General features: G+C 38.4%; 5 protein-coding genes across 7 annotated transcripts; 2 read left to right on the plus strand and 3 right to left on the minus strand.

Annotated features, from left to right (window-relative positions):
• Positions 1 to 2,193: 2,193 nt before the first annotated feature.
• Positions 2,194 to 3,624, minus strand: LOC130503612 (mitogen-activated protein kinase kinase 5-like). 2 transcript variants are annotated; one of them, XM_056998243.1, is made up of 2 exons: positions 3,525 to 3,624; positions 2,194 to 3,228 (listed from the first exon to the last, which is right to left on the minus strand). In XM_056998243.1, exon 2 carries the CDS (start codon positions 3,190 to 3,192, stop codon positions 2,242 to 2,244), a length of 951 nt encoding a protein of 316 aa, XP_056854223.1. In that variant the 5' UTR covers positions 3,193 to 3,228; positions 3,525 to 3,624; the 3' UTR covers positions 2,194 to 2,241. The 2 variants fall into 2 exon arrangements, with proteins under 2 accessions (XP_056854223.1, XP_056854224.1); XM_056998244.1 differs by having other exon boundaries at positions 3,537 to 3,616.
• Positions 3,625 to 4,547: 923 nt separating this feature from the next.
• LOC130503613 (ATP synthase subunit epsilon, mitochondrial-like) lies at positions 4,548 to 5,283 on the minus strand. The gene is made up of 2 exons (XM_056998245.1): positions 5,017 to 5,283; positions 4,548 to 4,713 (listed from the first exon to the last, which is right to left on the minus strand). The coding sequence occupies exons 1-2, from the start codon at positions 5,198 to 5,200 to the stop codon at positions 4,685 to 4,687; spliced, it is 213 nt and encodes a 70-aa protein (XP_056854225.1). The 5' UTR covers positions 5,201 to 5,283; the 3' UTR covers positions 4,548 to 4,684.
• A 411-nt stretch (positions 5,284 to 5,694) lies between these two features.
• Positions 5,695 to 12,400, minus strand: LOC108859098 (calcium-transporting ATPase 9, plasma membrane-type). Its single transcript, XM_018632943.2, has 31 exons — positions 11,922 to 12,400; positions 11,727 to 11,843; positions 11,596 to 11,638; positions 11,392 to 11,510; positions 11,176 to 11,307; positions 10,981 to 11,070; positions 10,815 to 10,884; positions 10,628 to 10,698; positions 10,381 to 10,542; positions 10,231 to 10,302; positions 10,070 to 10,153; positions 9,909 to 9,991; positions 9,713 to 9,821; positions 9,583 to 9,638; positions 9,451 to 9,493; positions 9,279 to 9,362; positions 8,975 to 9,178; positions 8,790 to 8,888; positions 8,483 to 8,593; positions 8,180 to 8,347; positions 7,988 to 8,047; positions 7,720 to 7,884; positions 7,530 to 7,646; positions 7,343 to 7,441; positions 7,115 to 7,252; positions 6,922 to 7,022; positions 6,766 to 6,811; positions 6,540 to 6,677; positions 6,353 to 6,460; positions 6,174 to 6,265; positions 5,695 to 6,075 (listed from the first exon to the last, which is right to left on the minus strand). The coding sequence occupies exons 1-31, from the start codon at positions 12,102 to 12,104 to the stop codon at positions 5,970 to 5,972; spliced, it is 3,270 nt and encodes a 1,089-aa protein (XP_018488445.2). The 5' UTR covers positions 12,105 to 12,400; the 3' UTR covers positions 5,695 to 5,969.
• A 1,792-nt stretch (positions 12,401 to 14,192) lies between these two features.
• Positions 14,193 to 17,642, plus strand: LOC108863289 (mannosyl-oligosaccharide 1,2-alpha-mannosidase MNS2). 2 transcript variants are annotated; one of them, XM_018637666.2, is made up of 14 exons: positions 14,194 to 14,535; positions 14,709 to 14,756; positions 14,843 to 15,004; positions 15,109 to 15,221; positions 15,313 to 15,378; positions 15,487 to 15,658; positions 15,778 to 15,867; positions 16,011 to 16,135; positions 16,203 to 16,268; positions 16,431 to 16,539; positions 16,616 to 16,717; positions 16,821 to 16,901; positions 16,986 to 17,156; positions 17,255 to 17,642. In XM_018637666.2, the coding sequence occupies exons 1-14, from the start codon at positions 14,377 to 14,379 to the stop codon at positions 17,492 to 17,494; spliced, it is 1,704 nt and encodes a 567-aa protein (XP_018493168.1). In that variant the 5' UTR covers positions 14,194 to 14,376; the 3' UTR covers positions 17,495 to 17,642. The 2 variants fall into 2 exon arrangements, with proteins under 2 accessions (XP_018493169.1, XP_018493168.1); XM_018637667.2 differs by lacking the exon at positions 16,203 to 16,268 and having other exon boundaries at positions 14,193 to 14,535.
• Positions 17,643 to 18,013: 371 nt separating this feature from the next.
• LOC108863290 (B-box zinc finger protein 32-like) lies at positions 18,014 to 19,092 on the plus strand. The gene has a single exon (XM_018637668.2). It carries the CDS (start codon positions 18,142 to 18,144, stop codon positions 18,841 to 18,843), a length of 702 nt encoding a protein of 233 aa, XP_018493170.1. The 5' UTR covers positions 18,014 to 18,141; the 3' UTR covers positions 18,844 to 19,092.
• Positions 19,093 to 25,987: the final 6,895 nt, after the last annotated feature.

Genomic DNA, 25,987 nt, shown 5'->3' on the forward strand with positions numbered 1-25,987 from the left:
ATTTAATTTAATATATTTTTGGTGACTATATTCAATATATCAAGTTGCATAACTATACATTTGTTATCTATATGCATTTTAGAAAACCATTTTAAAACTTTGTTCCTAAGTTTGCAACATATTATATTTACTTGATAATTACCTAACATAATTTAGTCAAGAATATTTATATACCAATCGCTCCAAAAATAAAAGTCTCATACTCTATTAGACATGATCTATATATTCGAATGATTCTTAAATTATTTATTTTGAAACTAATATCAAACTCAACCCGCAACTAAAACCGAACAAATTTTTTGAAAAATGTTTAAAGAAATAATTTTAACATATTCTGTTATATATATATGTAGTTGGGTTAAAATGGTCTTCCCTAACTTTAAGTAGAATCGCATTTAATAAATATTTTTATTCGAATAACCTATTTAAAACTCGTTAAACTAAATGAGTTCATATGAATATTTATTTCTATTAAAAATTCACTTAAACTAGTTAAACCCCGTCAATCATAAAATTAAATTTTATTAATAACCCGCTTCCACCATTAATTAATATCAATATTAGTTAACTTTATTAGTTAACTTTTAAAGTTTCATAAGAAATATATTTCCATCGGTTTATATATATTTCTGTTTTAATTTTAATATATATTATATATATATATATATATATATATATATATATATATAATCAAAATATTATATTTTGTAAGCAAAACAATTTTGTGTTGTACATTCAAAGGACGGGTATATTTTTGTTTTATATTTTAGAAAAAATCATATTTGTGTCTTTAATCATATTATTTTTTGTAATAATATTGTGTAAAATATTTTTCTTAAATGACTAATAAAAAAGTTTAATAATTGTATTAAAATAGTTAAACTGAACCTATATATATATATATATATCATGTTTCTAGTTTAATAGAATAGATATTTAGATATCAATAATTAAATTGTAAGTTTTTAAAAGTATTGAACTGTATATAATTCCTTTTAAACTTATTCTTAAGAAGCATTGTTAACTGAAAAAAGGTATTGCCAACAAAAATAATCAAATACTATTATTCAAAATAATAAGCCATCGTTTGATAATGTTAGGAAATCCATTTTTCATACGTTTGCTAACAAAAAAAGGAGTTGCCGAAAATAACAGAGTTATAGTTTTATTAACTTTAAAACCAATGTGCTTTTACAAAAATAAAGAGTAATATTTCATTTTTTAAATATAAAAAATAAATATTTGGACACAACCTTTTATTAATAAGTCATGCTGCAGAATTAATAGAATAGATCCTCCATATGCAGTACCTTTTTTACTGGCAATTTCGGGGAGAATATAAATGAACTGACGAGTCTGTTGAGAGCGTGAGTATATCTGCTCTGTTTAATAATATTCCTTCAGTCCATTGATTTTCCTTTGAGATCTTGACTTTTTTTGTATTACTGCTGTCTTGTCAAGAATCATGTGGTCAACTCAGAACAATTTTAATACCCCCAAACAAAAACATTAAAATATGTTGTAATAAAAGAAGATGGCTAAAAGCATTCTATTATTTATCATAAGAGTAGGCCTGGGCGTTCGGGTACCCATTCGGGTTCGGTTCGGGTTTTTCGGATTTCGGTTCTATTTGTAACACCTTCTAGGTCCCATTCTAGTAAATCTACAAGTTCGGTTCGGGTTCGGATATAACACATCGGTTTCGGTTCGGTTCGGTTAATACCCGAAGTAACCATATATCATTCGGATTCGGGTTATATCAGATCGGTTCGGATATACCCTAAGTAAAATCTAAAATTCAATAGAAAAACATAAAAATATATACTTATTTATATATAATGGAGTATTTAAGATATTTTAAAAAAAAATTAGATACTTATTGTTAGATATCATGTTGAAATAAACATGAAATTGAATATTTGAAGTACATATTTATGTTTTAAATATTTATATTATATATTAATTCGGACATTCGAATCGATTTGTTCGGATATTTTTCGGGTTTTTCGGGTTTTCGGGTTTTTCGGATTATCCATTCGGGTTCGGTTAATAACACTTCGGGTTCGGATATGTTTTGTAACACCCTACAAGATCCATTCGGATATTTTTTAGAATTCGGATTCGGTTCGGATCGGGTTTTTCGGTTCGGGTTCGGTTCGGATTTCGGGTTACGGGTTTTATGCCCAGCCCTAGTTTTATGCATTCTTTTATTTATCACAAGACGGAATTAAAAGCAATTAACTAGGACGCCGGAGCAGAAGAAGACGAAGGTAGAGGACGAACGGTTGATTTGAGTATGAAAGGATGCTGCAAAAGCTGTTGCGCAGACCATCTCTTAGGAGGATCTTTTTGTAAGCAACAAGAGATGAAGTGACGAAACTCCTCAGACGCCGTCGCCGGAGCCTCCGGCGGCTGAGACATAGCAATGGCGCACAGTAGACTCGCCAAGTCACTGTCTCTACTCACAGCAAAAGGGAACCTCCCCAAGTAGAACTCCAAGATGCTAACACCAAGACTCCATATATCTCCGGCGCAACCGTCGTAACGCCCCTCATTCTGATCTGTGTCGATCCTCTCGGGGCTCATGTAAGCGACGGTTCCGACAGAAGAGTTGCAAGGATCCATGGTCTGCGCCAAGATCCGACTCACTCCAAAATCAGCAATCTTGACGTTCTTGGCTGAGTTTATGAGAAGATTCGACGGTTTGATGTCACGGTGGACGATTTTACGGCCGTGAAGGTAGGCCAAGCCGCTGAGAATCTGCCGTGTGAGATCAGCGAGTTCAGGTTCTTGACATACGTGTGCACCTTCGAGAGAGCCTTTGTCCATGAACTCAAGCAAGAGATGGACCTCGCCGCTGAGATCAAACATGTCGTGACATTTCATGACGTTTGGGTGGTCAACACTTCGCAGGATCTCGATCTCTCTACTGATCTGACGCCTCACATTCTCGTCGTGGTTCCCGTAGATCACCTTGAGAGCGAAGAGGCGTGAAGTTGGACGGTGGATCACTTTGTAGACCGTTCCTCCGTTGCCGCTTCCGATACGGTTCACGCGCTCTAGCTCGGATAAGCTTTTGGCGGGGGAGATGTTGGTGGAGTTCGGAAGAGGAGGTAGAGGAAGAGGGACAGCGAGAGCCACGTTGCGGTTAGGAAGTGTTACGCTGAGGTCGGGACGTTTGTTTCGTCTCATGGCGTCTATAACCGTACTATCTCTGTCTTCTTCGATCTGATCAAAGGAAAAAAAAGTTAAATCTAGAAAAATGTATCCACGCGCTCAGGGAGTGCGCGTGTGAAAAATGCAAAGCTGTGGAAATGTATATGTCTTTCGTTGTAACTTGTAAGTTGGTCGGTCTGCTATATTTAATGGTATTTGTAATAAAACAAAAACTTGTGCAACATAGAGACACCAGTAAAGATGGGAGCAAATTAAATGGACCATATAAGAAAATAAATAGCTTATGATGAAAAGATTTTGAAACATTTCGAGCATGATTATGATGAGAAAAAGAACGGTTACTATACGGCTCAAGTTACCCCTTGTAGGGATGAAGCAACAAGAAGGAACTTCTTGAAAGAGCAGCAACTGAAAAATCTAGGACTCAGTGGAGGAAGAGTGTAGCAGTGATGAGATGGAGAAGAAGATATGAAACTTGATGAACCTATATATAGTTAGTGAGAACAAGCAGATGGATTTTTCTTAGGTAGAAAAACGTGTTGAACTACTGGTATGGTAGCACAAGAACCGTAGGTGTCAAGGAGCCCTGACATATCTGTACTTCCTTGAAGGGTGGTTAACTAACTCTCTTCTTTTTTTTTTGTTTTTTCTTCCAACAACTGCATTTGCATCCATATAATCATATTTGGCATTTTAAGTTTCAAAACTAAAAAAAAAAAAGTTTCAAAACTGCTTATTGCTCGGATGCATATTGTGTGAACTCATTAATACATAACATGTGACAGCTCTTATTAGCTTGTTACTTGCATTCTCAATTCTTTTGTTTTTATATAATTCTGTAGGAGTTGTTTGTCTTGTTGTTGCTTTAAGGCGTTACTTTGTTTGGGGATTCATTTTCAGCGTTTGACTAATTAATTCCAGTGAAACTCCATTTGCTATGGTAGGTACTAAAAAGTTACTATACGGATTTGTTATATCATAACACATGATGACATCCAGAGGCCTTATAACATCAAGTTTCTGCGGAATGCAGCTCTCATGTACTATCACATCGGTATCATTCATGAGCATGTCAGTCACATCTTGATCATTTTTCTGTTAGCACATCATTTTCAGTCAGTCAATTGGAACTGACAGCGCAGAGTCAGCATCATACCGGAGGAGTTATATGACCCATATGAATTGGACTTTGTCACTTATCAGATTTAGAGAAAGCAACACTTAATCGAGCCTTTAAGCAATCTTTCTAACTTTTGTTTCTCAAAATTTTGAACAAATGGTTCATTTGCTGTAGAGAAAGGCCATAGTCAATAATACTCAATGGACAACAAATAAATCCACAAAAATAATAATAATTTGTATTGAGCAAGAAACAGAAGAAGTGTTTTTCATTATTGATTGCCTGAGTATCAAGCTTTCATTGCAGACAACAAACAAAAGGAAACAAAATGTCAAGAGAGAGACGTTACAGCATCCCTTTTATCCATCCAGGCTTTGATCAAAAGCCTCAAACTTGAGGTGCGTCTGACCGCAAAACTGTCAACAAAAGACCACACAAAGTTGCATAAACACATAAAAAAAGCCCACTGTCTGAACAAAACTGAGGTAAAAAGATTGAACATATAACATCAAATGTGAGCTCAAAAGAACCATTTCAGAGTGAACAATCCCTTCCTCAACCGAAACGGAACCCTAGTTCTGATGGGTTCTAATTAAAGTTCGAACCTTTAACCGTCTCGAAACAGAGAGAAACAACACAGAAACAAACAAAGAAGAAGCCAGATCTCGATCCAAGGATCCCTGAGTAAAGGGAAGTGAAGAAGAAGAAGAAGAAGATACCTGGTTTCTGGGGCTTTCCATCGGCCCATTTGGAGAGGGAGAAGTGAACCTTCTCGCGGCTAATCGATTCAGCCTTGAAGGGCTCTTTCAGACAGTTCCTGACCAGATTCGCGCAGATGTTCGAGTACGTTATATACGTCATCCCCGCCGCTCTCCAGAACGGAACCGCCGCAGTCGATGCCATTCTCCGATTCCTTTTGATCGATCGATCGAGACGAGATTGAGAAGATGAAGATCGAAAGCTATCTCAGAGCAGATTGAGAGAAAACGCAAGTGATTCTCAGGTTAAGTCAACTCCTAGCTTATTTTCGGCCCATTGGGCCTTTTGATATTAGGCCGAATAGTTAGAGTCTCGGAAAAAAACATGCAGTCTCTATGATGTTCGATGTTGAAGTCAGACACATGACACGTCAAGACAAACGCTGTTTAGTCATCAAACAAGACTTTGTTTCGTTGATCAGGTAGTATAGCATATTCTTTTTATTTTGTGTTGTGTTGAGGATTTCTGATAAAGAACTATGTGAACTTTAACTATGACAAGATGTTATCATAAACTTTAACTAGCTATGCCAGGTTAAACAGTAGATTGATCCCAAGAACGGTTTTTAAGTCATGTTTCTTTATAGACAGAGCAAATATTTTGGTCGGTATGAAAAAAAAAAAAGAGAATCCTCCATGTAAACACAACACTTTTTTTGAAAAGCCAAACTCCCACTAGTACAACCCCAAATCCAATTCAATTCACAGTTGCACTTTTACATCATACAAGAAGAAGAAATATGGAAAGGGATAAAAGAATTGGATCGTGCAGTATACATTTTGAAAATACTATTACCATTTAAAAAGAAAGGTTAGAGGTTGTTTAGGCCATTTGCCACAGGTTATATATCATCTGTTATTTGCTTCTGTAGAGTTCCAGTATGAGGAAGATGAATAATCTCTAGTAATGTGTTTTATGCATTTCTTGAGGCTTTGTATTTACGGAACGGTTTCTTGAAGTACCTGCTCATTGGAGTCTTGGGTACTGGAATCAGTTTCCCAACAACTGCAAGTGGCCAGCTGCAGAGAGAAAATAAAATTGGTGATTTTTTTTTAAATAGTTTCCTTGTTTTATGGGCACTATGAGTTCCAAGTTGGAAAGAAAATGATAAACCTACCTGACCAGACCAATGACAATAGAAGCAAGCCATAGTTGCCAACTCAGTGGAACGGTATGGGCAAACTCCCCAAGGAATGTAACGATGATTATCTGCATTTTTGTAACCACAAGAGGTTACTTACTACCAGATGCTATCAAGTGTCAAGAGACAAAGAGGCTTTGTGTTATTGTGTTTACCTGAAGAACAAAAGTGACTCCAACAATTGCCACGAAGAGAGGGTTCTTAGATACACCACTGAAAACATTCATTTCATCAGGTTTCCTTGCGTTGAACTCGTTGAATATCTGCAAGACTTGCATGATTAAAACAAATTCATATGGTTTTAAGAACAAGGAGATGAAAAGAGAAGATGATTTTGCCTACTTGACACATAACGAAGGCATTGAATATCATAGTGTTCTTCACTTCTACAGCATGTGCATGGTTGCTGTCTTGTTTCAAACCAAGAACGCTCAAGCCTGCAAAGTTGAGAACTAGGAGGACAGCCACTTGATAAAATGACTGCAACAACATCAAATTACAGTTTCAGAGATATGCACTCTAGAAAAAAAAATTTAGTAAATAAATCAACATCTTCTGAAAACCTCACCTGCACAAGCAAGTTCCTCCACATGATGTTTGTAATTAGAGGCTCCCTGCAGACCCATAAACAAACCATCACCAACCATACGACAAAAACCACAATATATCTAGTTTTTGTTTCATCAAAATATTAAAATAAAACATGTTCATGATGTTATTATACCTTCTTCCAACAGGGGTTCTGTGCATAAGATGATCTGTTGGTGGCTCTGTAGCGAGTGCAAGTGCTCCAAGAGTATCCATTATAAGGTTGACCCAAAGCAGCTGTATCAAAAGAACCACCACTATACTTTAACGTGTTTTAAAAGTTGAACCATCTCATGCTATGCTAGAAAGGCAGGGGAAGATTAGTTAACCTGTACAGCCTTTAGAGGAACATCACCAGCAGACATAGCTGCTACAACATTGATTACAAGAGCTGCAACATTCACAGTAAGCTGGAACTGTATGAATTTCTGAATATTTGCATACACAGAACGGCCCCAACGAACAACCTGGAAGAGTAAACAGAATTGCATGATTAGAAAAGGCATAGATGAATGATAAGCTATAAGATCAGAGTTCTCTATTTTCTCTAGACTAACCTTTACTACTGAAGCAAAGTTGTCATCCAAAATGATGATGTCTGAACTCTCTTTCGCAACTTCAGTTCCTGATATACCCATTGAGAGACCTATGTCTGCCTATATTACAAACCAATAGATAGAAAAGTCAAATTTGGAGTTGAAACAAAAAAAACATAACATATCCTGTTGAAAAATGATTTCTAACCTCGTGGAGAGCGGGAGCATCATTAGTACCATCACCAGTGACAGCAACAACATCTCCATTTTTCCGTAGTGCTTGAACAAGTAAAAGTTTGTCATTAGGAGAAGACCTACCCATCACCTGCATATAACCCCCAAGTTAGTATTTAAAATAGCATCATCAGTAAGCTCACATGATCATTGACTGTTCATACCGTTATTCTCTTGGCTACTTGTTCTCTCTCTTTTTCGGATAACTCACGGAACACTTTTCCTTCAATGATAGTAGGCTCAACGGCTTCTGTATCTGAAGAAAGTATACCACACTCCAAAGCAATTGCTTTTGCTGTCTGAAGATTGTCTCCAGTCACCATACGTACCTAGATAACACAAATGTTTCACGTAAAAACGTTACAGATGGGTTGAAAGCTATACCATATTACAACAACATTTAACTGTCATTATTAGAGGCAAGGAGACTACCTTAACACCAGCACTGGTGCAAATTCTCACTGCTTCTCTTACTCCAGGGCGACAAGGATCCTATATATATATAGTAAAATAGTTACCAAATGAATGAGTGCAAGGAACTTTGGAAGAAAGAAAAATCGTCACTATAAGAAAAGAAAAAAAAACCTCAAGAGTTATCCAAAGAGATGCTTTCAGCATGCCTACCTTTATACCAACGATAGCTAGCAAAGTCAATTCATCTTCAGGTAAATCCCATTTATCCAATTCCTCTTGTTCCTTGGGAACTTTGTTCAGCTCTTGTGTTCTGCATGCAATAGCAACGCATCGCAAGCTATTTTTCGCCATGGCATCAATAGCAAGTCTGAAAAACTCCTGCAAAATAATATCCAAACAGGTTTTTGTATTTTGACACAACTTTTCTTGTTTAGATACCAATTTATTCTCTACCACCAATAAGAACTTGGGGAGATTGTTATTTACAATTTTTTTTTTTTTGCGTCACCCTACCTTCTGAGTATCAATGGGCTGCAGAGTGCCATTTGAGTCCATGAATTGTGTACAGCAAGCCAGAACTATCTCCGCCGCTCCCTTCCAATGAATGAAAACTTCAGAATCACCCTGCAGTGAGTTAGTTAACATACTCTTGATCAGCTTCATATAATATTTTTTGAGATTTTCCTCGATGAGTAGCAATGAGAAGATGTTCATGTGTTTAGTGAACAGAAACAACTACTTACTTCAATGCCTCCACAAAATTTTATTAATTCCCTAATATTAAAAGTTAAAAATGGAGGGAAAAAGATCAAGAAATTACTCGAAGCACAGCAACACCTCCACGCTTTTTCTCAGAATTGAAAGGGAAAGCATGGATGATAGCAGACTCGGACCTGATGGTATCAAACTTCATCCCCAACTGCAAACAAAACTTCTTTAAATATATTTCCCATGACGAAAAATATGTCAAAGATGGACCAGAGTAATTAAATGAACATTTTATACCTTATACGCCCAAGACAGAATAGCCTTCTCTGTAGGAGATCCAGAAATCTCCACCTCTCCACCATCCTTGGGATGAAAAATGTTTCCTGTGGTGTTCTGTGCCACACCCTCACTTATTAAGGCAACAAGTTTAGGGTGGAGACCAGAGGGGTTGTCTGCTACATCCATCTTTGATCCTCCAGCATATGTCTCAACCACAGTCATCTGTAATTTTGAAAAGAGGTAAAACTTAGCTTATCTAGAAGAGTATGATGATTCTCCATGTCAATGAAGAAGGTGAGAGTTTTAATATATAGATACTGACCTGATTCAAAGTTAAAGTTCCAGTTTTGTCACTGCAGATTGTCGTTGCTGAGCCCATGGTTTCACAAGCTGAAAGCCTCCTAACCTGTTAGCAAATGAAATGTGATCACACAACACAACAATCAAGAAGATTTTAACTAAAGAGAGAGAAGATAACATATTTTGATTCTTACCAAAGCTTTGTCTGCCATCATCTTTCGCATCGAGTAAGCCAAACTGCAAACATTGGAGTCAATAAAAAAGTAGATCAACAACTATAATGTAGTTAATTATTTTCTAAGTAGATTATGTTATGTAAGACTTACGTGAGGGTAACTGCTAGGGGAAGTCCCTCAGGCACTGCCACAACCACAATAGTAACCTAAAACAAACGCCAGAGTTAACTCATATATGTCTATCAAATAACATAATCACGGATGTGGAATAAATACTTACTGCGATTGTAAATATTTTAACACAATCATCTACAATGTCACTGATACTAGTCGTCCCTTTGATAAACTGAGTTGCTCCATTAGAATCTTGGGTAGTTCCGGTAAAATATCTGAAAAAAATAACTCAAGATTATAACCTTCAAAATGGCATGAAGTTGTAAGGCAAAACTTTTACTGACCAAGGTAAATCAGATTACCTCACAAGAAGAGCAACCAGGACAACAAGAGCCACTGTGAGCCCCACTATACCGATGAACGTTGCAAGACCATTTAACCGCACCTATTATAAGATTACAAAAAAAGAAAAGGAATGGTTAGGCTTCTTCAAGACAATAACAAAGTGGTCAAGATGAAATACCTGCAAGGGAGTTTCTTCACCAGTATCCTCTGAGATACTTGCCATTAACAATCCCCATTCAGTGTTGATTCCAACACCAGTAACCTGTTGAAAGAAGATGAGAGGATAATATAAGAAGAAGTCAGAAAAAAAGGGACAAAGGGCCTCAAAGATTTACTTACCAGCATACTACCGACACCGTCAGCTACTTTACAACCAGACATTAGAAAAGGAGATTTTTGATCCTTGTTAACCTGCAACAAAAATGTATGTGTTAGCAAGTAGAAAGAGAAGATTGATTAGTACATAATTGAACAAGGATATGAACTCACAATCTTGCTTTCACCGGTCATGCTAGATTCATCAATGGCAAGAGAATGGCCACTAATTAACACTCCGTCCGCAGGGACCTGGTCACCTATTCTAAGAGGTATAACATCTCCGACAACAACGTCATAGATTGAAATCTTCACTGTTCTCCCTCCTCTCATGACCTGCAAGATTTTTTTTTTATTTAGTTAGAAGCTCTAAAATATATATACAGTTTTGGAAACAATCCAAAGATGTTATAGCAGGCACCTCTAGCTGTATATTTCGTTTTTCATCGTTGAGGTTTTGAAACTGAAGAGATTGGCGATAGTCACTAACAGCTGAAAGAATCAAAAGATGAAGCATAAACAGAAAAGTCATCTTAAATGGACTAAGAGCAGTGTTAGGAATGTTAATAAGAATTTGACAAAAATACATATAAAATACATATCCATACCTGTAACAATAATGACAAGCAAGACAGCAAACGCAATGCTTCCACCATCAAGCCAACCTTCTTTCAAACCCTGATGAATTAGTAACCAAAAGAGAGTCAAGTAGACAGAAGTGAGCTCCAAATTTGGAATATTAAGAGGAGTTTATATGAAAGTTAAAACACACACCTCTGTCTTTATTCCCAATGCCAATGATGTTACAGCCGCAATGATCAAGATGATAAGAGTTAAATCCTGCCATGCTTCCCAGAGGAACATCTTTTGCACAAAATAAAGTTAGAAACTTATGAGTTGTTATCCACAAGCTCATTATAAATCAATCTTGAAAAGAAAAGAAAAGAAAAAGAAACTCATGTTGCTTACATAAAAGCTTTTGCCCTTCTTCTTTGGATAAGTGTTAGATCCAAATGCATTCTTCCTATCTGTCACTTCTTTCTCATCCTCCTCGATTCCTTGCTCCATATTTGACTTCAACTTCTCTGCAACACCTTTGACCTACAAAAGGGTAGTAACCATTGTCAGTTTCATGAAAAATTCTCCCATTTATATAATTAACACACAATGCATGCAATATCTCACCCCTCCAAGTTGCTGCAGATTGGACATGTTTTGGTTCCTGGTCATTGACACTAGTTTCTCAAGGTCAATGTCAAAGTTACCAGTTGAAGCTGCTGGAGTTGCTGATGATGATCCAAACGCTAAAAATCACAAAAGAAATCAAATACTAATCATATAGAAGAAAAAAAAAATTGATCTGACTAAGAAAAGAAGTAAGTCACATACCACCAATTTGTTGTTCTCCAGCCAACTTAAAAAGCAATGCTGCCTGATTCACAAAGAAAAATTACTGATGTGTGAGATCAAGAAACAAACAACACTAGGCAAAGAACATAAGAAGATCAGAAGATTCTAACCCTTATGACTTGAGCATGTGCCCTGATCATCCTCCTTCGATTCTCATAGTGTTCCTCTTTGTTCAGATCCAAAGTGTATCGAAACCTACGCGATGCATTCAACACAAGTGCCGCTTGCTGCATTTTTCACAAATCGAATCCATGTCAAGAAGACTCACGATCAAATCTCTCAAAGAGGAAAGAGAAAAAACATACCCTCCAGCGACGGAGAGATGCGGCAGAGGCGTTCTTGGTGTTATCAAGGTCGAAAGGATCTTCAGGATCGTGTTCAAGCTCCTCATGATCAGAATGATCGGTTCTGGCAGATCCAGCTTCCATGTCGTCGTGTCGTCCAGACATTGACGTGAGGAGCAATCCATTGCTGGACGTAGTGCTCATCCTTCCTTCCTTGGTCTCACCCAGCTTTCTCTTTACCTCTTACCTCTTCCTCCTCCTCCTCTTTCAAATAGAAACGACCTTTTCTGATCAAGGTCGTTGTTTAATTTGGCGAGAGAGAAGGCCAAACTCGTAAGAAGAAGAAGAAAGAAAGGAGAAAGGCAACAAAAAAACTGAAAACACTTTCTCTTTCTCTCTCTTTCTTACCGTGAGAAACCGAGAACTCAATTCAATGACGACATTACTATATTTGGTCTGGTTTTTGGCAAAAGTTACGGAAAGTTTGTTTTTCTTTTTGTGGGAAAGAGGAAGAAAGAGGTTTTCCCGGGAAGGAACATGGCATCATCTCTCACCACTCATATTAATAACATGGCTTGTATATCTCTTAAAATAATTTCAATATTTAAAATAATACTTCTTATTATTCCTTATTTCTCAGATCTAACTACATTTTTTTAGCTCAATTCTTTGGAAAAGAAACATTCTATTGAATATTCAAGAAAAATAGAGTGAAGTTGCAGAGAAAGTTCTTATTAAACATGGTGGTGAACGTGTGTACGACTTAAGGTCACTTGGGTTGCACGACATCACCAATCATTGTTTGGACTTTTTATATATATTATATAACTACTGAATTATCTACTAATTACGCTTTTAAACAGGGCTGGCATGATTACTTATTTTATTACTTGGTTTATACTAGTTAATTTACTATCCAATTTTGTAAAATCTGATAACAAATCTACAAATCTTATTACTTGCAAGTAGGAATTAAGTAGTAGCTATCATGTTTTTGATTACTTGTGTACTCATTACTCATTTTAAAAATAATTGTTAATTATTTAGAACATTTGTTATTTGTGAATACAATATATCACATTTGCATTTTAATAGAAATCAAATAAAATATTGGATTTAATAAAAAAAACCTTATTGGTGAAAAGTAACAAAGCTCATATTCTTGTATTTATAAAACTGTATTTTGATTTTGATCAGTTACTCACAAGCAATCAAATATTATAGGAACAAGTACTTGATAGTTGATTTTGACAAATCACAAATTGGGTCGAATAATTTTCAAATAATGATTTTTAGGTACTTGATATGAGGAGTACTTGCAGTAAATCAAATTATTTAAACGGCCCAATCATCAAAAAAATTAGCAAGTAGTGAGAATGAAGATGTCTGTCAGTTTGTGCACCAAGTGGTGATTGTTTGATCTTTAAGCTTAGCTTTAGTCTTCTTCTTAGGAATTAGGTTTTAACCTAGTTACATATTTAAGGATCTTGTCAAACCATCTAACCTATGTAGTTTATTAGTGATTGTAGGACCGGGGTCTGAAAGTCAAAGTGTGGTCACATCCTAGATTCGATCCCACCACTAGAAATTTATGCACAGCTTATGGGCCAGTTGGTTTTTTAAGCCTAATGGAACGGATTTTCATATGATGAAGGCTACCTAACGAGCCATCTTATCTCATAACTGTCTAGGCCTAAGGCCCGGAGTACATGAGTTAATAAAAAAAGATATTCATTTGAAAAAAACAATTGATATGATTTGGGCTTTACTTTTCTTACTTTTACCATCCATCTATGTAAACTTTGATATGTGTGTCTTGAGCTAATTGTTTAAATTTTTATTCAGTTGACCCCCTATAAAAGTGTAAAGTATATAAAGGAAATTTTGCTCATAACCATTACCGTATAAAAATATTTTACTGTTTTAAATTTTCTTTTTAAAATTGACTTTTACTTGGACTCAAGGCCAGCCACGTTTGTGTCTCTAAGATTTTAGAAGAAAGAAAAAATAATCCGAACAAACATTTTGCCGTTAGCTTTGGTTCCAATACCGTGTGTCCATGACTCACGGGTATAAGATGATTAGCTTATTATCTTCTTTGTGGTGAAAGTCAAGCCCGTTGAAAATTCTTGAGAACCAAACCCAAAACACACATTGTATTATGATAGAACAATGGATGGGGACAAGGTAATCCATCCACAAAAACATCATCTTCTTCTCAAGTCAATGTAACCCGTCTCACACTTCTATATACAGAGCCAAAGATGTAAACGGTGGTCAGCGTTAAGAATAAAAAATAAATGGACGGTCACTTCTATTTATATTCTTCCCGACACTTTTCACCACCCAACTTGTTTGGTTTTTCTCTTTCTATCTTGAGAAAAACAAACCAACATTTTACCAAAAGAGAAAAACAAACCAGTGTTTCTTCTTTCTAACTGATTCTTACCGATCTCCCTCAAAAGTTGTTACCGAGATGGCGAGGAGTAGACTGGTTACTGGTCACCGGATATGGAAGTACTTCACCCCTGCTTATTATCTCGGAATGACTATGCGTCTAGCTTTGCTTTTCATCCTCTTCCTCTCTGTTTCAATGGTCGTCTGGGACCCTCAAACGCGTGGCCGAGATCACGAGGTACTTTTCTTCTCTATTCAATTAGCAGCTCTACCATCATACCATCGAGTTTAATGAAACGTAGTAAGGTGTGACTCAACCTCTTGAGGAAATCAAGTCCAATCCTAGACTCTCTGTTTGAATTGAGAATGTATCTTCTTAATGTGATTTTTTCTTGCACTTATGTGTTGCAGTTTGAAGTTTCAAAGTTAAATAAACAAGTCTTGAGGTTGCAGCTGATGGTAAGAGTTGAGAGCTCTTCTGATATTGAGAAACTTTAGGATCTTTTTTAAATCTCTCGATTTTTTTTAATATAATTCTTTGCTAGTTAGGAGATGTAAAAAGCGTCAAGGAGGATGCAACTGTGAGGACGCTGAAGAATGTAAAGGAAGATCCAGTTGATGCCGAGCGAAGGCAGAGAGTAAAAGAAGCAATGATTCATGCTTGGAGCTCATATGAAAAGTATGCCTGGGGGAAAGACGAGCTTCAGGTACAACTTCTTCTGAAACTGCATGGTTATAAGTTGCAATAGCCAAAACATATATGTGTGTGAAACTATTTTTTTTTCTTTTTTTTTCTTTTGGGAATTATCAGCCCCAGACAAAAGATGGCGTTGACAGCTTTGGTGGCCTGGGAGCGACTATAATAGATGCATTAGATACACTCTATATAATGGGTCTACACGAGCAGTTTCAGAAAGCTAGAGAGTGAGTAGATCTCTTCCATCCTCACCATTTTTCTAAGAAGATCTCTTTTTTTGTGGCATGATATAAAATGCTTATAGTCTTTAATTTGCAGGTGGATTGCAACATCACTAGACTTCGACAAGGATTATGACGCAAGTATGTTTGAGACAACCATAAGGTTCTTGATCTACTATGTTGTTTTCTTACATGTACTAAGAAGAGTCAACTTGTTTAGCCGCTTAGGTTATTCTGCGCTTATATTTTTTTTCTCTTTGTTGGCTTACAGAGTGGTGGGAGGGCTTCTCAGCTCGTATGATCTTTCTGGGGATAAACTTTTCCTTGAAAAGGCTAAAGATATCGCAGACAGATTATTGCCTGCATGGGACACTCCATCGGGTATTCCATATAATATTATCAACTTAAGACATGGAAACGCTCACAATGCTAGATGGGCAGGGGTAAGTCCTAAACTACTTAAAGCCTTCACTGTCTTATTCTCACCATCTGATTGGCTAATGTAACTACATGTGGCATATAAGTTTAGTTGATTGTGTTTAAACATGTTTCTTTGTACTAGGGAGACAGTAATCTTGCAGAATCTGGTACTGAACAGCTCGAGTTTATTGCCCTTTCTCAGAGGACTGGGGACCCTAAATATCAGCAAAAGGTGTGTGTTTCTTCATTAACTTGTACCGTGATTGACTTACCACATATCCATCTGCCTGTGATACATATCATCATAACTTATGCTATGTGTTTGTATTATGTACTGATTAGTATGGTTGACCTGTTTGTAACTCTGTGTCTCAGGTAGAAAAGGTCATTTCAGTACTAAATAAGAACTACCCTGCTGATGGTTTACTTCCAGTCTATATAAATCCTGATACAGCTAAACCATCATATTCAACCATAACATTTGGTGGCTTGGGAGACAGGTTTTTTTCTTTCTTTCCAACAGATCCCTTCTGGTTTGATATGTGACTCTAATATTTGTGCTTACAGTTTTTATGAATATTTACTCAAAGTGTGGGTGTTTGGGAACAAAACTTTAGCAGTGAAACACTATAGGCAAGTTTAACTCTTTTCTACTGATTACATATATGTATACATCGATATCAAGGATAAAGGTGATGCCATCACATGTATATTTGTCCTTTGATATGATATCTATGTTCTACTTTTCTTTGCTGGTCTTGTAGTTTTGATGATTAAAACTGTGTGTTGAATCAGAGATATGTGGGAGAAATCAATGAATGGTCTGCTAAGCTTGGTTAAGAAGTCAACACCTTCCTCATTTACTTACATCTGTGAGAAGAGTGGAGGTTCTTTGACCCATAAGGTATACCAATATGTTCATTGTTGCCCGTTGTGATGGGTTCCAGTTTCTCATGTTTCTTTCTCATCTATATATTCAGATGGATGAATTGGCATGCTTTTCTCCTGGAATGTTGGCTTTAGGATCATCTGGGTATGATGATTCTGCTGAAGCAAAGAAGTTTCTTACCCTTGCTGAAGAGGTAAAGCTATGTCTTGAATGGACTTTGGTCATAGCTTCATCAAATAGGTGTTGGAGCTTTAGACTTTTTTTTTTTTTTTGTGTGTTTGCCACTTATATTGCAGCTTGCATGGACATGTTATAACTTTTACGAATCAACACCAACAAAACTAGCTGGAGAGAATTATGTCTTCAACTCTGGGAGTGTATGTCCTTTGCTTGTCTTTTCCAAATATATTGTTTAGTTTTGATGCTTATTACACAATTCATAAACATTTATTATGGTACAGGACATGAGTGTTGGGGCGTCGTCGAACATCTTGAGACCAGAGACTGTTGAATCACTGTTTTACCTCTGGAGGTTAACTGGCAACAAGACGTATCAAGATTGGGGATGGAATATATTTGAAGCGTTTGAGAAGAACTCGCGCATAGAGACTGGATATGTAGGTTTGAAAGATGTAAGTTCGTTCTCTCCTTAGGCTCCTAAACTGAACCAGCGTTATTATTATGTATAGTCTGATGGTAGATTCTTTATTTTCTTTCAATTATTTTCCAGGTTAATACGGGAGTTAAGGACAACAAGATGCAGAGTTTCTTCCTTGCTGAGACGCTCAAGTATCTCTATCTCCTCTTCTCGCCCACAACGGTTATTCCCTTGGACGAGTGGGCGTTCAACACAGAAGCTCATCCACTTAAGATCGTGCCCTGGAAGGATCAGGTGAATCGTGGACAATCCAACAGCGTGCAGCAACGCAAACCAACAATTACTTTACGCCAGAGGCGCTTTGGTGGATAAAAACATAAGTAATAAGCACGTAACGTTCGCTGGAGAGGTTACAGTGTGAATCCTCGGAGAACCGGCATTGTGATTTGTAGGAGGGGTTGTGTGGAAGTTTTATATATTCAAGGAATCATATTCAAAAAAGATTTAAAGATTGACACTAGTTGTAATAGTTGGACAAAATAACGTATTAGGAAACTTAATAACAAAACAAAGCACATGCGTATATGACCGGAAACAATGCAGAAGAAATGTAATCGAAGCAATAAACAAAAACAAAAAGGCAAAATGCAGTGACCAAAGACTTTGGTGTTGACAAAGTCTCCACGTCACACGAAAAGACATGGCGGCCAGTGGCAATGGTTTAAGCATAACCACAGATCTCACTGACCTAAAGACCTCTGGACACGTCCCATTCATCCAACTCTCCAAACACCACTCATTCATTTCCCAATTTGCAACATTATTAAATTAATAAAATGTTAAAATAAAATATCTGGCTGATGAGAGTTTCTATTACAGGAACGATATAAATAAATAATAGCCACTATATTCTATCGTCAACTATGAACCATAAATAAAAGCTCCACCGTGTTACTCTCCTTCAATCATATAAATAAAACATCATCTTTTCGTTTCAAAATCGCCATATACATTAGACTATGGTGAAACTCTGTGAGCTGTGTGGTGAAGAAGCCCATCTCCACTGTGACGCAGACTCCGCTTTCCTCTGCCGCTCCTGCGACGTTAAGTTCCATGCCTCTAACTTCCTTTTCTCCCGCCACGTCCGCCGCATCATATGTCCGACTTGCGATTCTCACACGGGAGATTTCGTCTCTGGTTCTCTTTCCCCTAATTGGCCTGCTAAAATAACTACCTGCTCCTCCTGTGGAACGTTTTCGTCTCCCGCTTCGTCTTGTTGCTCCGAGCTATCGTCGTCGTCGACGAGGAAGACTGCTTCGCGTGCTACTGTCAACAGAGCGCCGCGAGGGAGGGAAAAGAAAGTGATGAAGGCCGTGGCGGATGGCATTTTTGTAAATTGGTGTGATGATTTAGGACTAAACGGGGATTCGAGAAACGCCGTCGTTTCGTTGGCGACTCTCGCTTTGGCAGTGTGGAAGTCGAGAGCAGCAACGACTAAGGTGATTTTAGCGGCGGCGTTTTGGTTCGGTGTTAAAAACCAAAACGCGCGGGAGAAGACGATGACGTGGCCGAGTACTCTAAAGAAGGTGGAAGACATAACCGGAGTTGCAGCTGGAACGATTCGAGCCGTGGAAAGCAAGCTGGCGCGTGCAGTGACGCTGCAGCTTAGGCGGTGTCGCGTGGATTCGGAGGAAGGATGGGCCGAAAACGACAACGTTTGAAGTTTTTTTTTTGACGTGGGTCAGGGCGTTGCACCTAGGCATTATTAGTGTTAGTGATGATGATAGTGATACAAGTTGTCTCATGTCTGTATCCATCGACGTGTTGATTTTTCTTTCCAAACCTTTAAAAAACCCACCGCGTGAGATGATAGAAATTCCCTAAAGTGATGAGAGTAAGTCCAATATTCAAACGAGCTTTTTTTGACATTAATATTCAAAAATAACATAAAAACATAAATAATTATTAGATATCGAAATTGTTCTTCTTGTTTTATATACAATCTGCCTAATCTAAATTAACTATTTACAATTATTTTAAATATTGAAATTATAAATTGTTATTTAAACATATGTTTGAAAAATCATAAAAAGTTATTAATAAATTTATTAAATGAATTAAAATACATAAACCGACAATACTTTTTCTTACTAATCTACTTACTAATTCCATGGTTTAGCTAATCCTTTTTTTTTTTTTTTGTCGTCTTTGCATTTCATAAGCCCGAAGGCAGAGGAGTACAATACATAAGCATAATATTTTACACGTGTAAGCACTAAACAAAAGAACAAGCAACGTGGCTGAATTGAAGCATGCAAATCGGAATCTTCCACCACCGGCAGCTCTCATCGTCAAACCACCGTCTGAACATCATCTTCTTCGCCACAAAGCCTTGTACGAGTACTCCTTGACCTCCAATCTTTTATTAGTGCAGCTGAAACAGAGCACTCTGCTCAGGCCTCATCTGCAAATGGATCAGTGCAAGGCCCAGAGACTAAAGCTATCAAGCCCACTCGTCAGCCCAGTCAACAGGAGATACAACTGGCTGTTGATCACGTCAAAAGTGTGTTTAACGTTCAGCAGAGAAAGTGTATACCGCGTACGACTGCAACGGCTCACGGGACAGCTCACGGCATAATGACAAACAACAGATTTGGATGTCTTGGATCTAGTGCTGAGGTGTCATAGATGATAAGATCATAAGTCTCTATATAAGAGCACTCTCTACGTTGTAAAACCTCAAGTTGAAAGTATTGAAATCAATAAAAGTAATCTCTTTCTCTTCAAGGTCTCTGAGATTCACATGGTATCAGAGCACCATGGATGATACCTCAGACCCGCTTTCTGCTCCTTCTCTGAGTATATCTCAGTGTGTTACCTTGAAGCTTTCATCCACCAACTATCTTCTATGGAAGACTCAGTTTGAAAGTTTTCTCTCTAGCCAATCTCTGCTCGGCTTTCTCACTGGTGCCTCTCCGCGTCCGGCACCGACCATTCAAGTTCGTGATGGTGATGTTACTACTGAAGAAGCGAACCCAGAGTTTACCAAATGGATTCGTCGTGACCAGCTGGTCATGGCGTGGCTGTTTGGTAGTCTCACCGAAGAAGCTCTGCGCTCAGTCTATGGACTCAACTCGGCGCAAGAGGTGTGGTTTAGTCTCGGGAAGAAATACAATCGAGTCTCTGCTACACGCAAACTTGACTTACAGCGAAAGTTACAAGGCATGGCTAAGAATCAGAAGCCAATGTCTGAGTATCTTAGCGATATCAAGAGCGTTTGTGACCAGCTGGACTCTATTGGTTGTCCCATCTCTGACCAAGAGAAGATCTACGGCGCTTTGAGTGGTCTTGGACGCGAATATGAGTCCATAAGTACTGTCATTGAGCACTCTATGGACTCCGTTCCTGAGATGAGCTTTGAAGATGCTGTTTTCAAGCTCCTTACTTTTGAAGACAAGCTGAGCGTTTTTAACCAAGTTCCTGAGGTCACTCCTCATCTGGCTTACGCAACTGGACGTGGTTACTCTGGTAGAGGTCGTGGTTACTCCAACAACAGAGGGGGTAGCAGTAGAGGACGAGGTGCTGGAGGTTCTGGATCGTATTCAACACGCGGAAGAGGGTTCCATCAGCAGTTCTCTGGTGGTTCTCAGACAGGATCTCGACCTACTTGTCAGATCTGTAACAAGTATGGTCACTCCGCGTCTCGTTGCTACAGCAGATTCGATCAGAACTTCCAAGTTCCAGACAACATTCACACTGCGCTCACCACCATGAAGCTGTCTGATCAGGTTCCACTTAATGGACAAGAATGGTATCCAGATTCTGCTGCAACGGCTCATATTACCAACAACGGTTCTCAACTGCAGTCCTCTGAGCCTTACTTGGGTAATGACCAAGTGATTGTGGGGAACGGTGACTATCTCCCAATCACTCACATCGGTTCTATTGCCCTTCAGCTTCCTAAAGGTACTCTGCCTCTTAACGATGTTCTTGTGTGTCCTGCAATAACGAAATCACTCTTGTCTGTGTCTAAACTTACCTCGGATTACCCATGTGAAGTCACATTTGATGATAAGTCTGTGTTTGTAAAGGACAAGGTCACCAAGAAGGTGATCACACAAGGAAGCAGACATAAGGATCTCTACATGCTCAAGAGCTCCAAGTTTCAGGCTTTCTATTCAAATAGACAGCAGGCTACAAGTGTAAGGATCTGGCATCAGCGGCTTGGCCATCCCAACATGGAGATTCTTCAGCAGCTATCTCGTATTCAAGCCATAGTTCTCAATAAGTCAAGCACCAAGACAGTCTGTGATGCTTGTCAAGTAGGAAAGAGTAGTCAACTTCCGTTTTTATCTTCTGATTTTGTGTCAAGACAGCCTCTTGAGAGGATACATTGTGATTTGTGGGGTCCTAGCCCAGTTGTATCTTCGCAAGGCTTTCGCTACTATGCCATCTTTATTGACAATTTTTCTCGGTTCACTTGGTTCTACCCACTGAAGCTTAAATCTGATCTCTGCTCTGTTTTCATTAAATTTCAAACAATGATTGAGAATCAACTTCAGTTAAAGATTAAGCAGTTCCAATGTGATGGTGGCGGCGAATTTATCAATACACAATTTCAGAGGCATCTTGCAACAACAGGAATCAAACAACTCATTTCCTGTCCCCATACTCCTCAACAAAATGGGCTTGCGGAACGAAAACACAGACACTTGACAGAGCTTGCTATGACTATGATGTTTCATAGTCGAGTTCCTCAAGAACTATGGGTGGAGGCTTTCTTTACCTCTGCATTTCTGGTTAATCTTCTGCCCTCGACTGTCCTGGTAGATCACAAGAGTCCGTTTGAAGCTCTGTACGGTGAAGCCCCAGTCTACACTGCTCTGCGCGTTTTCGGCTGCAAGTGTTTTCCTAGTCTCAGGCCATACATGCAGAGTAAATTGGATCCCAAGTCCCTACCCTGTGTATTCCTTGGATATAATGAGAAATACAAGGGTTATAGGTGCTTGTACCCACCTACTGGAAAGGTCTTCATCAGCAGACATGTTATTTTTGAAGAAACAGAGTTTCCTTTTGCTACCGTGTATAGCAAGTATCACACGGCGACCTCTTCTGCTTTACTGCAAGCATGGCGACTCTCTTGTCTCCAACCGCAAACCACAGTGACTGCAGCAACCTCTTTGCCTGAAGAACTACCTGCTCAGCGTCTCTCTGCTCCCGTCACTTTAGCTCCTGCTCCATTACCACCGCAGCCGATACCTCCTGCTACACCACCAAGCCCACTGTCAGCTTCTTCTGATGAGAGTGTTCCCGAGGATGATCCCCCCCCAGCTCCTGCCCCTCACTCTATGAAAACTAGAGCTTGCTCAGGGATTGTCAAGCCGAATCCTCGCTATGCTCTCTTCACTGTCAAAGAGACCTACACGGAACCCAAGTCAGTGAAAGCAGCTTTACAGGATCCTCTATGGACTGAATCTATGGGGGTTGAGATGCATAATATGGAAGAGACTGAAACGTTTGAGCTTGTACCTCCAGAAGAAGGTCAAAATCCCATTGGATGCGGTTGGGTTTACAAAGCAAAGCTCAATGCTGATGGAACTCTACTCAAACGTCGCTCTCGTCTGGTTGCAAGAGGAAATCAGCAAGAGGAAGGCGTCGACTATCTGGAAACATATAGTCCGGTGGTACGCACAGCTACAATCCGGACTGTACTTCATGTTGCAGTTTCCAAGAACTGGTCTCTCAAGCAATTAGATGTTCAGAATGCATTCTTGCATGGTGATTTGAAAGAAACCGTGTACATGTTACAGCCTCCTGGGTTCGAAGATAAGTCTCGGCCTGACTATGTGTGCAAACTGAAGAAAGCTATCTACGGTTTAAAACAAGCTCCGAGAGCGTGGTTCGATAAATTCAGTGATTTTCTGCTCGCTTTTGGTTTCAAGTGCAGTCTTCATGATCCGTCAATGTTCATCTATCACCATGGCGGTGATGTCATCTACTTACTACTCTACGTAGATGATATGATCCTCACTGGTAATAACAGTGGACTGCTTGAGAAGCTTCTGGCTCAACTGAATACGGTGTTTCGAATGAAAGATATGGGACCGGTGCACTACTTTCTGGGCGTTCAAGTGCATCAGACACCGGATGGTTTGTTTCTTAATCAAGAGAAATATGCTCATGATCTACTCATCACAGCAGGTATGGCAAACTGCAGTCCTATGCCTACTCCTCTACCGCTCAAGCTTGATCAAGTCTGTGGTCAAGACGAACTGTTTGTCGATCCGTCCTACTTCCGATGTTTAGCTGGCAAGCTTCAGTACTTGACAATCTCAAGACCTGACTTACAGTTCTCGGTTAATTATATCTGTCAACGGATGCACTCCCCTACAAAGGCTGATTTTCTTCTGCTAAAACGTATCCTGCGCTATGTGAAAGGTACTTTAGCTATGGGAATCAGTATCAAGAAGAACACAAGCTCCACCCTTCTCTGCTTCAGTGATAGCGATTGGGCTGGTTGTAAGGACACAAGAAGGTCCACTGGTGGTTTTTGCACAATGCTTGGCTCCAATGTTGTATCTTGGTCCTCCAAACGCCATGAGACTGTATCGAAGTCTTCTACTGAAGCCGAGTACAGAACAATGTCGATTGCTGCTTCTGAGGTGGCTTGGCTGCAGATGCTTCTGAAAGATATGGGTTTGCAGCAACAGATTACACCTCTGCTCCTTTGTGATAACCTCTCTGCAGTTTGTTTGTCTGCAAATCCTATGTTTCACAAGAGAAGTAAACACTTCGATGTCGACTTTCACTATGTCCGGGAAAGAGTCGCACTGAAGGCGTTAGAGGTCAAGCACATTCCGGCTGCTCTGCAGCTCGCTGACATCTTTACGAAATCACTTGCTCAGGAGCCCTTCTTCAGACTGCGTTCCAAACTTGGTGTGTCGTTCCCGCCTTCCCCAAGTTTGAGGGGGTATATTAGTGCAGCTGAAACAGAGCACTCTGCTCAGGCCTCATCTGCAAATGGATCAGTGCAAGGCCCAGAGACTAAAGCTATCAAGCCCACTCGTCAGCCCAGTCAACAGGAGATACAACTGGCTGTTGATCACGTCAAAAGTGTGTTTAACGTTCAGCAGAGAAAGTGTATACCGCGTACGACTGCAACGGCTCACGGGACAGCTCACGGCATAATGACAAACAACAGATTTGGATGTCTTGGATCTAGTGCTGAGGTGTCATAGATGATAAGATCATAAGTCTCTATATAAGAGCACTCTCTACGTTGTAAAACCTCAAGTTGAAAGTATTGAAATCAATAAAAGTAATCTCTTTCTCTTCAAGGTCTCTGAGATTCACATCTTTCACCATAGCCGCTGTTTGAATTCAGAGCACCTTTCCATACCGATTGGTAAAAACAGAGAAGAAACTCGATTGATTTATTGAGGATTCTTTATCGGACCATACAACGATGCCGACTCTGCTGGACCCTCCTTACATCAACCAAGATAAAATCATCATCACAGTCTCCCTTTCCTTCAAAGATACTTCACTCTAACACCAATCTCGGATCCAATCTAGGATAAGTGAAGATTGACTCCTTTATGAAAGGAATATGTGCATAATCGGTAGAAAAGAAGAACCAAATCAAACGACACGGGATCTGGTTGACTGCTGTTGTTATCAATAATAATATATTTAGAAAAGATGCAGAAAAATATATTTAGAAACCTCATAAGCATGATATTGTTAGTTGAGATGAAGATTTGAATTGAAAAAGGAACATCATTATTTTTAATTTTTTGAAACAGAGAAAAAGGAACATCATATTTCCTATTTTTTCTTAAGAAAAGAAAACTAATAGTAGTTTTGTATTTATAGCCGAAAGGTGAAAAAAACACAACACCACTACTCTCCTATAAGCTTTCCGGCAAACCACTGTTCCTTGTTTCAGGTTATTTTACCAAAAAAGAAAAAAAGAATCTTTTATAAACCCTACTCAGGAAAACTGCTAATCCCTTTCTTATTAATAGAGAAGCATTTTTAAATAATACCCTTTAAAGTACAACATTTTTACGGGCATGCCATTTGCTGATGTGTCAGCATGAGAATTAGTTTCAGCCATGTTAATATAGACCCATTCATTACTAGAGTATTTACAATTACTGCCACTGGTCTAACTTTATTGTCTAGACGTATACATATGCATATTGTATGATTTTATGATATTTGCCATATTTTCTTTTTGACCGTAATTATAATCTATAACCTATAACTATATTAACTTCCATTGAAACATTTCAAGCCTCTGCTCTACTATATTACCTGGCCGGAAATAATCAAAAAGACATCCAGACGATGGTATAACATGATAAGATGAACTAAGCATACATATGATTAGGTTACGTATTCTGTTCGAGAGCTAAGCATATGTATGATAATAAACCGAATCAATGTTTCTTATGTTGTCCAATATAACAGTAAAATCAACATATGTATGGGACAAACTGGATATAATTTTCAATCATGTTCTTCTCTTATACCAAAAAGACGTTATGAATTCTTTATATTAGTTTAATTTTTTCGTCATAATTTTGTGGGTATCGGAAATGTTTTTCTATTCATACCAGCTATATTTCTTTGTAATTTTCATTCCATGAAAATCTAACAACGTTATGCTTGAATTTCCATACTATATAATAACGATAATTCATAAAGAAACATTGTTCTTAACTTTGAATCTGGTCAAAGTACTGCCAAATTATATTTTAAGCATATTTAAATTTTGAATGGAGAATTGTAACATTAATTATATGACAAAAATTTGGGTAACTTCATAAAGAGTGATTTAAAAAAAAAACTGAATTGGTC

The sequence above is a fragment of the Raphanus sativus genome, unplaced genomic scaffold (assembly GCF_000801105.2).
Source record: "Raphanus sativus cultivar WK10039 unplaced genomic scaffold, ASM80110v3 Scaffold1060, whole genome shotgun sequence".
Taxonomy (NCBI): Eukaryota; Viridiplantae; Streptophyta; class Magnoliopsida; order Brassicales; family Brassicaceae; genus Raphanus; species Raphanus sativus.

Coding starts and splice junctions, on each gene's coding strand:
- LOC108863290 (XM_018637668.2), top strand. CDS start 18,142: ATGGTGAAACTCTGTGAGCTGTGTGGTGAAGAAGCCCATCTCCACTGT.
- LOC108859098 (XM_018632943.2), bottom strand. CDS start 12,104: ATGAGCACTACGTCCAGCAATGGATTGCTCCTCACGTCAATGTCTGGA. Junction 9,639..9,712: donor TTAAAATATTTACAATCGCA/GTAAGTATTTAT, acceptor CGTTTGTTTTAG/GTTACTATTGTGGTTGTGGC. Junction 7,885..7,987: donor GCACCAGTGCTGGTGTTAAG/GTAGTCTCCTTG, acceptor TGTGTTATCTAG/GTACGTATGGTGACTGGAGA.
- LOC130503612 (XM_056998243.1), bottom strand. CDS start 3,192: ATGAGACGAAACAAACGTCCCGACCTCAGCGTAACACTTCCTAACCGC.
- LOC130503613 (XM_056998245.1), bottom strand. CDS start 5,200: ATGGCATCGACTGCGGCGGTTCCGTTCTGGAGAGCGGCGGGGATGACG. Junction 4,714..5,016: donor TGGAAAGCCCCAGAAACCAG/GTATCTTCTTCT, acceptor TTTTGTTGACAG/TTTTGCGGTCAGACGCACCT.
- LOC108863289 (XM_018637666.2), top strand. CDS start 14,377: ATGGCGAGGAGTAGACTGGTTACTGGTCACCGGATATGGAAGTACTTC. Junction 14,757..14,842: donor TCTTGAGGTTGCAGCTGATG/GTAAGAGTTGAG, acceptor ATTCTTTGCTAG/TTAGGAGATGTAAAAAGCGT. Junction 16,136..16,202: donor TTTGGTGGCTTGGGAGACAG/GTTTTTTTCTTT, acceptor TTGTGCTTACAG/TTTTTATGAATATTTACTCA.